The sequence below is a fragment of the Sylvia atricapilla genome, chromosome 3 (genome assembly GCF_009819655.1).
Source record: "Sylvia atricapilla isolate bSylAtr1 chromosome 3, bSylAtr1.pri, whole genome shotgun sequence".
Lineage (NCBI taxonomy): Eukaryota > Metazoa > Chordata > Aves > Passeriformes > Sylviidae > Sylvia > Sylvia atricapilla.
Genome location: NC_089142.1, coordinates 42,994,608 through 43,007,033, shown reverse-complemented (window position 1 = coordinate 43,007,033; position 12,426 = coordinate 42,994,608). Strand labels below are relative to the sequence as shown.

The following is a 12,426-nucleotide window of genomic DNA, read 5'->3' as shown; positions in this document are numbered from 1 at the left end:
AATTAAACAAGGATGCATTAATCTTCCAACTAACTGAGTAAGAAAAGGTTTTGAAGGGCTTAGAGGGGGTCAGAGACATCTGATTTTTTCTGAGATAGTGTCTTTAAGAGAATTTTTCTTGCAAGAAAAGGAATATAAAGTTGGCCTGTACAGTGTTAGGAGAGGGGCAGAGAAAAAACTCCAAACCAGCAAGCCAAGTGCCTTTTTTAGATCCTACTTCTTGAACTCTAGTATGTGAAAACATGTGGCTGTAAAGGTAATGTTGTCATTTTCTTTTTAGAACATGTTTGTGATCCAGTAACTGAATTGTATTACAGCTGGTACTTCACATGAGGAGGTGATAGTGTTTAGTAGCTTCTGGGTATGTGTGAGGTCTGTTTGTAGGAGAGGAAAGAAGCAGCCAAGTGGTGTATGATGAAATGCAGAAATACACACAGGAGACAGTTATGTGGGAATGAGGTATAGGAAAGGTAGGAAAGGGACCAAATAAAAAGGAAAAGCAAAATAAATTTGTAAAGGTAAAGCAGTAAGAGCATTAAAAGTGTTAAAAAACCCAAACAAAACACGAATTAGGAAAAATCCCTCTACTTTTGTTAAGACACTACTTGTATTTACCAAAGATTTGCATAGTTTTACAATGACTATCTCATTAAGTAATGATTTAGTGGTGTATTGTAAACATATTCACTGACATGAACTTCATGGACTTCTGGACTAGCTATCTCATCGAGTAATGATTTAATGGTGTATTGTAAACATATTCACTGACATGAACTTCAATGTCAATGAGCTTCATGGACTTCTGGACTAGCTGAACTCTGGCTCTTTGTCTTTAAAGGGTAGTCCATACACAGCTGAAACTGTTAAGAGTAGTGGTTCATAAAAACATATAACATAAAACCAGCTATGATTTTAGCCCTCTCTTGTTTGCTACCTTTGCACTGTCTGAGTCTCTGTGAAGAACACTTCTCTCTTTCTCATGCTCAGTACTGTACTCCTTGTGAATTGGAACCACCTGCTATGCTTAGAACAGTGATAAATTAGAGTGGGTGGAGCTCTGAGAGGATATTTAGTCTTTGTAAGTGATTTTCCCTGACTGGATTTTAATGTGTTCTTTTGCTTATAGCCAGAAAAAATGTATGAGCAAGCTGCTGGAATACAGTGCAGATGTCAACATTTGTAATAATGAAGGCTTGACTGCAGTAAGTGTAATTAATTATCATGATGTTCTTAAAATGAATGAACATTTTGGAAATTCTTGGTTTTTAAGCTTTTTCCATCTTACATGTAAAACAGAACTGCTGTGTGTCCAGTGCCATAGTCAAAAGATGTGATCAAATTACCTAAGCATATGATTGTGTTGTTCAAAGCTTCTTTTAATATTATGCAAAGCTTCTCTTTGTGAAAGTGTTGTCAGTAATACAGCCAGGTTTAAGATAATTTTTCTGGGGTATATATATATCATTGCTAAAGGAAACATGTATCATCATTTTGTACTTAGATTCATTGGTTGGCTGTCAATGGACGAACAGAATTGCTTCATGATCTTGTTCAGCATGTCAGTAATGTAGATGTGGAAGATGCCATGGGACAGACAGCTCTTCATGTAGCTTGTCAGAATGGACACAAGACAGTAAGTTTCTAAATTGTATGAACGCAATTGATTTGTGAAGAATTTGGTAATGCCTCAAAGTTGTTGTGGTTTTTTTATAAACTTCGGAGTAGTAATGTGCATCAAAACGTCTACTTTGTGTGTTTTCAAATTTACATGCACTTCCATGGGAGCAATTTATTTATTCTTGTGGAGGTGATTGATCTCAGTGCTTATGGGAGTTTAAGTAACTCACTTTATACTGTTCAGCTCTTTGGTGGTGCTATTATTGGCTTGTTAATATCAAGTTTTTATATGATATTAAATGTTTGAAAATGTTTTTTCCTTATTTTTCAGAATATATTTAATTCGTAATTGTGCAAGCTATTATATGATTTTGTAATCTGAAATATTAATTTACTGTGAGTAAAAAATGAAAACGGAGTTGGGTCAGTTACAGTTTTAGCTCTAGAAGTAAATGAGTTCAAATAAACTCTTCTGTTATTGATCTGTGTGAATAATTTTTTGCCTGATCTTGGGTTAGAGCTGACTATTTATATTCAGAGTATAAGTCTGGATGCTTTACTTGAACTTCATTATAGCCCTATAGAGTTATACAGAACTATTTACTGCTAAAAAGAGTGAATTGTAATTCTACCCAGATCTTTTCTCTTATCCTTGTCAGTGCTGGATTTTGGAAGGCCAAATTCTGAAAAACTGTTACCTACAAATGTAGCAAATTTATGTGACTGAAATGTAACAGAAGTTGTTTGAAAGTCTGCTCAGTGTTTACCTATTTCAGACATGCACTAAACAGTTGCAAGCCAGTGGGGTTTTGCAGTGCTCACTTTCTGAGGCTGGTATTGTGTTCTCCTGCAGACGGTGCAGTGTTTGCTGGACAGCGGTGCGGATATCAACAGGCCAAACGTCTCTGGGGCAACTCCGCTTTATTTTGCCTGCAGGTTATATACTTTTCTTTTGAATACAGACCTAAAAGTGGAATATTTTCCCCCTCTTGTAATTGATTAGAAATTAGAAAATAGAGGAAATATAAAAGATGACTGATATTTAATCTTGTCTCATTTTTGAGTGTAGTTTGGGTATCTAAATACCTAGTACTGCAGCATTATGTACTTCTTTCTAACAGACATGTTAAATACATACCTGTGCATGTTCTAGCATGAGTCATAAATTGATGATTACTGAACCCTTTTCTGAAAAAAAAATGAATTCTGTCAACTTAGATTATTTTGAGTACAGTAAAACCAGAGCCTTTTATAAGGCAAGTTTGGCTATTCCTTAATGTAAAGTATGGTATTACAGTATACATGAAGTGTGCATATATGTGTTAAAGTTACAATGTTGAATTAAAATTACATTGTTGCTTTGATCAGTTCTGTTTTCTTCAAAGTTTAGTTACCTTTCAAAATTAATCATATATGATAAATGATCCTTTGTTTTGATTAGAGCATCTCTGTGATTTGTTAGAAGATTTACCATGTTTGCAATCCCTGTGCTTTGGTTAGAGGTAAATAGTTCACATAAGATTAACTGTTTCTATAAGCAAAAGGAGAAATGGACTGAGCTGCTGGCCTGGTAACAGTTATGTTCTGGGAGCCATGGTCTCTGGAGATATTGTATGATAAGAAGGGAAGTGGAGAATAAATAACTGCTAGCCTTGGCCCTTGATTTAGGGGCTGGTATTTGTACACACTTTAAAAGAAGTAAGCAGCTTGTCTTGGCTTATAGGTTTTTCATAATAAGGGAATGTGGCAAGTACAGGAGTGATATTCTTTAGAAATTACCAGCTGGAGCAGCTGGTGGTGCCTTGGGAAGTCTGACCTGGAACAGAGACTGGGCAGAGCTTGAGAATGAAGTAGATATTTATTAAAAGGCCTTAAAGGGTATACCTTGGGCAGTACAAGAGCCTGGCCAGAGCTACATCCAAGATGGACCCAAAATGCTCACAAAAAAAATGGATGATTTGTAGCAAGGTCTCACACCTCTACAAGTTTTGGTCCACCTGTATACTGGGGTCTACTGTCCAACTACAGCTCCAGATCACAAAGTCCCATCCCTCCTTCCTGTTTTTTCTCTTCAGTTCACTGTTATTTGTGCTTTTGGCCCCGAAACTTGCGATGGTTGTCCTTGGTCTCAAGTTGGAAAAGGATTGCTTTGACCACTCTGTGAAGAGAGCTCACTAACACTCATCATAAGCCCAGAACTACACACCTAGGCAGCACAGAACCTGAAAAACATGAAAGCTAAAACTTAAGGCATCACTAGCGGGGTAGAATGAAGAGATTGTGTTCTATAATAAACCTGGAAAGAAAGGTGGTAAGTCCCTGTTGACAGGGAGGGCAGGATGTGGTAGCAGTGGCAGATGATACCTGCAGAAAGTATTCAAAGTCTGAGTCTGAAACACCTATTTTGTCAATGTGTTGGGTTGTCCATTTCGTCTAGAGAATTACAGTGAAGATGCTTCCAGTAGGCCATTAGTCTTAGCACCTTTCTGACCCTTAATATTTGTTTGCCTTGGGACAAAGTCTGGTACATTAGATTAACCTGTTGGCTTCCTGTGCTGGAGGAACAGGACTGAGAAGTCATCTGGGAGCTATTGAGAGATCAGTGAAGCTGTCTCTTGCCCCTCAGCTGTTAGTTGTCACTTTACCTGTGCCCTTTTTGAACGGATAGGCTGCACCTGTCAGGCTGAGGATGTAAGCAGCATCTTATATGCCCCAGGTTGCCAAATACTCATATACATTGGTGTAAAGGGTGTACTGCAAACTAGCTTGAGGAATAAAACTTCACTGAAAAAACATGTATCTGTAACCTTATTTGTGTCTTTTTTATCAGTCTTTCATTTCACCCTTTAGATGTTTCTCTGTTATGTTTGGCAGTATATGCACTTAATGTTGGTGAAGGCATTATTCAAGTAATAGTTCTGTGTGTTCTTAATGAAGTAAACCTCTGATCACTGGTACTCAATTGCTTTTTTTTCAGATGAAAGGGTTTGTGAAAGTGTTGAGAGGTATAAAATAGTTGGTTTTTCTGTTTTCTAGGCAATGCTGGCATGTTTTGAAATTTTTGACTTGAGGGAACTATGGGTCCTTTGCAATATGTAAGCAGATTACTGAATAGACTGTGAATAGATTTTGAATGCAGAAGCGAAATTCACCAATTCTAGAGACTATGCAAGACATTTATATATAGAAATTAGAGCCATTTAAGTGATGTATCTCTTGTGCAAAAAAAAAAAAAAAAAAAAAAGAATTATCAGTAAAAATATCTTGCTAATGTTTTATTGATGGTTAAAGCACAAATAGATTGTTTTTTCCCCAAATGTGGTTGAAGTGAGCAGAGAACTTCCTCTGTGAAGTAAATTAGGATGTAAATTGAGAAAGAGCTCTCTTTTTGCAGGAAATGCAGCTCATAAATATCTGAGGCAAGGCTAAGATGAATCATTTCTGAATGATGAGGGTGGCTCTGACTTCATAAATGGCCTGAATTTTGCACTGCTTTTTTTCAGTAACTATTTCCTTCTAGTTTATTTGGTTTTTTTTGTTAGATGCAATAAAGACAGATTTATGACTCATAATAGATCATAAATGCTGTGTTAACTTTCTTTCTTCTCTTCTTTTGAATAGCCATGGCCAGAGAGATACTGCACAAATTCTTTTGATGAGAGGAGCAAAATATTTACCAGACAAGAATGGTGTTACTCCACTGGATCTCTGTGTACAGGTATTAAGTTAGCAACACTTTTTTTGTGAGTTTCTGTGACTTCCTAGAGTGTCACCCCATTGCTATTACCTTTTTTTATTTATAAGGCCTCTGAAAGGTGGTAGTCCTTTGGCAAAACAAGTGCAAAACATAATTTTTTAATAATGAAATTGATCCTACAGGCAGGTTCATAATTTCTACCCTTTACATAAGTCAGATGCAAGAATTGACCTCATGAGAAAGTTTCCAGAACTCCATTTGACTAGAAAGTTTGAGAATCCTTGGTGTAATGGTAGTAGACAATTTAGGTGCTTACCTGTCAGCAAATGAGAGGTAAAGGCATGCAGAAAGGAGTGATTTTTAATTTTTTTACCTCAAATAATAAATTTTCTCTTGTGGAGATGTTGCTATTTAAAAGAAACAAAACTTACATGGTGATAACTTAGCTTTCAAAGATATTTCTACATCTGGATGAAGAACAAAATTCTTACATATTTTCAACTTATAGAGCATTTTCCACTGCAAAACCGTCTGTCTTGCTAATACCAAATAATGCTTGTACTGCTTGCTAAAGTGACTTCTTTTGATTTGTAAACACTTAAATTTTTTTTCTGTCAAATCAGTTGAAGATCGTAAATAGCACAATTGAATGGAAGCTTTTGAACATTTGCTAGTAATCAGACTAGAAAACTGAACTGAAAGGCGAAAAAACCAAATCACTGTAGTGAGTGGACATCACACTACCTTTGTGCACGTCATTAGCTTGTCAGGATAAAGTTGAAATTTTCGATTTTTTTAATGCATTTTCAGATTATTTCAGCCTCACATTATTTAATTTCTGAGATGTCCTCATGTGCCTAAGTCTTGCACTTGAAATAATTATGTGTATGTGCAAGAGTGCTGTCTCCAGTACCTGCGGGATATTTTTGGGAATGTTTCACTCTGAAAGCTTTATTTAATAGACTATCTGTGGAGGATGTTGATCCAGTTAGGTTACTTACAGTATTTCTTTTTGGATATGAGAAACCAAGTTAGTCCTCAGCTCTGGTCACTGGGAAATGCCAGATCACTATACTCTGTCACTGCTGACTTGAATGTGAAACTCAGATTTTTTTCTTTGTTTTGGCAGAATGACTTTTTATTATATAAAGCCACATGGAGTCTGATCAGTTTCAAGGTTTTCTGCAGCCACAGACCTGTAAGACAGTATATGGCAGGAGAAGTTTAGATTAGATATTAGGAATAATTTCTTCATGGACAGGGCTGTAAAGCATTGGAGAGACTGCCCAGGGAAGTGATGAAATCTCCAGCTGAAGGTGTTCAAAAAATTGTGGCTATGGCACTTAAGGATGTGGTTTAGTAGCATACATAGGGGTGGTGCTAGGCTGATGTTTGGGCTTGATGATCTTACAGGTATTTTCCTGTGATTCTCTACCAGTCTTTGCTTAATGGTACAGTTGGGTTTTTTATGATTAATGTTTTGAGTTTCTGCTTCAGGCTCCAGTTTTGCAATCCTTACTGCACCTCTTTACACACTAAACTTCTGTTAACTTCTTTTAGCTGTGAGTAGTGACACCTGGTGTTTGTTTTGTAGTGATGATCTTACTGTGTTCGAGATCATGCAGTATACAAGTTCATGATGCCAAGTAAGAATGGAGAAAACAATATGTTTTCTTTCTTTTGACATTGAGGGTTTTGTTCTATGCTTACAGGTTTGTTTTTCAAAGCTGATACATGTTTTTAGAAGACTGAAATTATAGATTCATGTCCTTCTTGCCAACATTACCTTGATCTTGGAGATTTGACTTTCATTAATTCTTACAGATTTTGGGTGGGTTTCTTTTTAGTACTTAATTTCTTGGTACTAAAACCGATTAAATTAATGTTTTTAATGTATGGTTTTCACTGAGGTAATATCAACTGTCATTCAAAGAGGAATCCCTGCAGTTGCAGCAGTTAATATGGTCATCTTCCCAGAGTAGAAATTGATGCATATTCAGGTGTTAGGTGTCTGCTTAAAAATGCAGCTGTGTTAGATAAGATTTGATACAAATAAACCACAAAGTCAAGTTCTGTTCTTTCCAGAAAACATTTTTTTCTCAGAAGGGTGTGAAGTTAGTCTAAAGCACAAGTGGAATCTTACTTCTGTATTGATATTCAAGTTAAATAACCTTTTCATGGGTTTATCCTATTTCTTCCTATAACAAGTCCTATGTGTCCTATGAACTTTTAGAAAATATTTGTTTTGAAGGATTAGATTCTGGGTGTAAATAAGTAGATGTCAGCAAGAGGAAGAGAAATGAAATATTGCTCTGTTTTTAGTCTCTGGTAGTTGTTGGCTGAAGTCCTGTTCAATTGTACCTTTATTTTTGTAAGTAGGAAAATGTTTAAAAAAACCAGAAAAACAGGAGTGGATATATATGTGAGCCAATATACTGAAAAAAATTTGATTCTGTTTTCTCCCAAACATTTTGTGATGCCTAACTTTGTTACATTTTTGAATTGCAGTTTATTTTAGAATAGGATTTTTCCAGCATTAAAAAAGTTGTAATCCTTTGAATAAAAACATTGTAAATAGTTGTTACTGCCTATAAGTCTAACTCTCAATTCTAATGTTTCTTTTAATTAAACTATTTTCTTAGGGTGGTTATGGAGAGACTTGTGAAGTCTTAATACAGTACCATCCTCGCCTTTTCCAGACAATAATTCAAATGACACAGAATGAAGATCTGCGGGAAAACATGGTAATATGGGATTCTGTGTGTTATAGCCTGGATCTCTCTGAGTGTGCTGGACAGCTGAATGCTTAATATGAGTGGCAGTCAGTACCACAATAGTTGATCACTTAGGTGTCTTCTCTACCACTAGGTACAGTCTTCACATAATTTTAAACACAATAATTTGGAATTAAATGTAGGATCTGTTTTCGTTTAGTGTTCTAACAGAATGTTTGGCAAAGTGATCTGGACAGTTTAATGCTGTCTTTAATACAAGCTTTACTGCAAAGGTGCTGGTAGACCATTCCATGAGCATCCTATATATACACTTTGTGTAACACGGCCTATTTTCCTTCATTTAGTCATTATCTGCAGACATCCATTCTAGGATGTGTCTTGAGGCTGAATCATCTGGAATTAACTTAAAAGTTTGAGGTGTGAGCACTCACCTGTATGAAGTTGCCTTGTACAATTAGAGTGTAAAAGACTGCAGCCACAGTTTCATTTGATGATTATTTCTGTAGATGAAACCACTTTGTTTCTTTCTAGTGGTTCTCTTATAGTTTGCTTCTTTGGTTATTATGGGGTAGTTCAATCTAAAGCAAAGAAAAATCAGGGAAAAAGGTTTTATTTCTTGATTTTGTAAGGGAAAAGAAGCAAAGAATGCCTTTTCCCTTTGTAAATGTAGCTCACTGTGGGGTTTTAATATTTTTGTTTTAAAATGACTGCAAGCAACCTTACTAACTGTAAACAAAAATAAGATTTATTAAGGTGTTGGCTGCCAATTTACTTAATTTAGTTTGCTAGATCTTTGACATTTTCATTTTTCTGTAACTCCATTACTTCCACTATAACACTGAGGATATCTGAGTCAGTGTTCAAATTTCTGAGACAGGGTTGATTTTTTACAGAGTGAAATGATGCAGGTGAGAATTCTCAAAGTGTATATTAGATGCAAGGGGAGATGCTACTGATGATTTAAATTAAAAGAGAGAACTAAAACAGTGGAACAAAAATACTTTTTGTATATTGTAGCAGTGAAGAAAACGAGTGAGAAAAATTTTTCATCTGTCTGAATAATGGTGAAGCTGTGTGCAAATAACAGGATCTTCATGAGAGTGTGCACAAAATATATATTATATATATATAATATGGTATAATTCTGCTTCCTTACCACCAAAATGTAATCATATATTGAAAATTTTCTATGGCCAAGTCTGAGCTGTTCTGCTTTGTCTTGGGTAATGACTAGTTCATATTATCTAGAAGTGATGACATAAGGAAACTGGATATGTGTTACAAGTCAGGACTCATATTTTAAATGTCATAAATTGTTCTTATGAATTAATAGTATAGGGTTAAGCATTCAGTGTTTGTAACATGCTCTAATGTTAAACACCCTGTAGTTCATGAATTGACACTAGAGTGTGTACCTTTGCAGTAATCTTTGTAAATGATGATGAAACATTAACTGAGGTTAGGTTAGAGGTTGTGCAGTATAGATATGCATTATTATTGTTAGATATTAATGCTTGGGTGATAGTGTTCTACATAATTCATAAATAATTGTTCATCTGATGCTCTTTGACACTATTCAGTTGCTTTCCTTTTAATCCTTCAGCTGCGGCAAGTTCTGGAGCACTTGTCTCAGCAGAGTGAGAGCCAGTATCTTAAAATCTTAACAAGTCTTGCTGAAGTTGCTACAACAAATGGTCACAAATTGCTCAGGTAAGTGTGAGGTCACAAGATGATAAACTACCCAGCAGTTAGTGCCACTTAATAGTTTTACTAGTCCAAACTATCTGATGCTCAGCACATGCTAGAGTAGATGGATCTCAAATCTGATTTATATGATAGTGTCTGTTTAGGTCACTGTTTTCACAAAGACATCAAGAGAAAAAGTTGGTGTCCTTGTATAGCTGCTGGTGTCCAGAAGCTTGAGTTGCAGAGAAGTGTATTTTTTGTTTGGTTAGTTTGGCTATGTCAGCCCTAGGAAGAGAAGCTTTTTAGACAACTATCAAATTGTTCTTTTTTCTTTTGTCTTCACCCTTCTCACTTTTTCTTCCCTTCCACATTTTTACTTTTCTGCATGCTTCCTTAGTATGCTTGAGTAGAGTTTTGTTACTTTTGACACCTGTCTCATGTTTGCTGGCTTTGGTTGCCTTGCATGGCTACTAATATATATATCTGAGATGAAAGATTTCATCTACCAGTGTGCTGTCTCAGCAGCACAAACAGCAGCAGTAACTTGGGGGGATTCATGACATAGGCAAGCATATTTACCTGGTATGCTTTCCTAGTTTTTGTGGCATCTGTTTGAGTTTGTGCAAAACACTTTGTCTGCAATTTGTTGAAACTTTTTTTACTGTTTTTAGCAGCTAACAGATTTTGGTATAACTTTTATGCTTTATTGGAAAATCTTTACTGAAAGAGTAAAGGGTGTGAAAACATGAGTCAAGTTCCTTAGTTAAGTGGCGTTTTGTCAAAGAGAGGTTTGAGAATGCTCTGTAATCAGAGAAACCTGCCAGCGCAGGTTGTAGAGGATTATGGCTTGGGCTGGATCTGAGGAGCCCATCAGTGAGATGGAAAATAAATAATATATTCTTACTCCTAGATGCTTTTTTTTCTTCCCCATTAGTCATGTTACATTTAAATGGAGCTGTAGATAGAAGGTCAGAACACTTGGATGATGGTAGGAAATCCATTACACCGTTAATAAGTCTTACTCTGGTGGGTGTTCACTTTGATGAATTAATGTAAAGGTCTGAATCTCTTTAAACTTTGGGGTTAAAGTGTATAGACATTAATGAAAGTTTGTTGCTGCAAAGATAATGTTTTGAAGAATATCTGCTCTGACTGAGCTTGGTGTCTATCTGTTAACTTGTAACAATATGTTAACTTGTAACACATTCCTTTTTGTCTCCAGACTTCCTTAGAGCCAATAGATCTCCCACAAATAAATTATGATAAAGTGTAAAACTGTAGTGCAGGAAAGGGTTTCAAAGTTGCTCTGTATAAGGATATTATTGGAAGTTGTAGTAGCTAGATTACATGGTACAGGATAGTATTTGTTTCTGTTTCAGTATCTTCAGCAGTAAATTAAACAGATTGTTGTTTAGATTTGCTTTGTTACTGTTACTGCTCTTTTGATTAGAGCAATGCCCCCTCAGTGCGTCTCTGTGCCTGTCTCTGAGTTTGAGCTGCTGTGTGCCCTTGTATTGCTGCATATGGGTGGGCTGGTGGAGGCTGAAGACAAGACTGAAGGGTTGCCTTGCATTGGATGAAGACTCATTTCTAGAGATGCCAGTAGTACTCTTGGAGTGTCCTGTGGGCTCTTACTGGCCAGCTTGTCTTTGGTACTCTGTAATATGTCACAACAGAAATGTGATAGCAAAAGGAAACAATTCCAAGATAGTTTCACAGATGTAGTTTTGCAAAAACTGTCTCTCTCCTCTCCAGCTTGGTTTCCTGGCAGAAGCAGTGAATTTCTACTTCAAGAAATATTTCTTTATTGCTTTCTTATAAACACAATGAGGATTAAGGTAGTACTTGGTGAATACTCTGAGCTTGGGCCTCTTTCCTTTTTTCCTTCCAGAAAAAGTGTGTAAAATGTACTTTGTCCATGAAAACCTCCAATAATAATACTCTTGCATGGCTGAACTAATATCATCTCTAGAAGTTTCCTAGGTACTAACCCACAACCTGTTGTTTTTGGGTTTGTCTGTTGTTTAGTTCAAAAGTATCTAAAATTGTTTCTTGTAATGCTTCTAGCAAGTATCCAGGAGTTCCATTAAGCTTCTGCCTGAAGGCTTCTGCCTTGAGTATGAGGAAGGACCCTGTTTCACTTAAAATTATCTTCACCACGTATTCCCTTTTTCCAAGAAAATAACTGAAGTGTGACATACTTCGGTCTTGGTGGTGCAGGTTAGGTCTAGCTAAATGCTTATAAACATGTCAGTAGAAGTTTCAGTAAACTATTAAAAGCCTTCTAGGTTTTTCTTTATATATGGGTCCTTATCCTGGAGGAAATTTCACCAGGAAAACACTCTGCTGAGACATGATAAGCATCAGTTGATATGTTAGTAGTTTTCCTTTTTTTTTTTTTTTTTTTTTCAGTAGTTAACTTCTTGAGTTACCTTCTTGTTTTCATAGATTCTTTTGATATATAAGCAAGGATTTTATTTTACAAATGCTACTTTTTAGCTGTGACAGGAGCTTCTGGTAACACAATTGCAGACTGCCAGTCGGGATTTTCTTTACCTGGTTAAAAACTTGACATTCCTACTGTAGCACTGTTTGCTTTCTCTGATCCTTTCTTATGTTGATTTACTGAAAACGTATCTGATTAAAGTATAAATTGTCACAAGAAAGTCATACTTTGTATGGTAGTTTACT

The 12,426-nt window shown here is 36.0% G+C and overlaps 1 protein-coding gene across 3 annotated transcripts in view; it reads left to right on the top strand.

The window, feature by feature from the left end:
• The window catches only part of HACE1 (HECT domain and ankyrin repeat containing E3 ubiquitin protein ligase 1), a 49,542-nt gene that overhangs the window by 7,964 nt on the left and 29,152 nt on the right, over positions 1-12,426 (top strand). For all 3 annotated transcript variants that reach the window (XM_066315187.1, XM_066315186.1, XM_066315188.1), the window contains 6 exons: positions 1,127-1,202; positions 1,502-1,633; positions 2,471-2,553; positions 5,239-5,335; positions 7,957-8,058; positions 9,653-9,759. In XM_066315187.1, the coding sequence (XP_066171284.1) occupies positions 1,127-1,202; positions 1,502-1,633; positions 2,471-2,553; positions 5,239-5,335; positions 7,957-8,058; positions 9,653-9,759 (597 nt within the window). The remainder of the gene's footprint in view (positions 1-1,126; positions 1,203-1,501; positions 1,634-2,470; positions 2,554-5,238; positions 5,336-7,956; positions 8,059-9,652; positions 9,760-12,426) is intronic.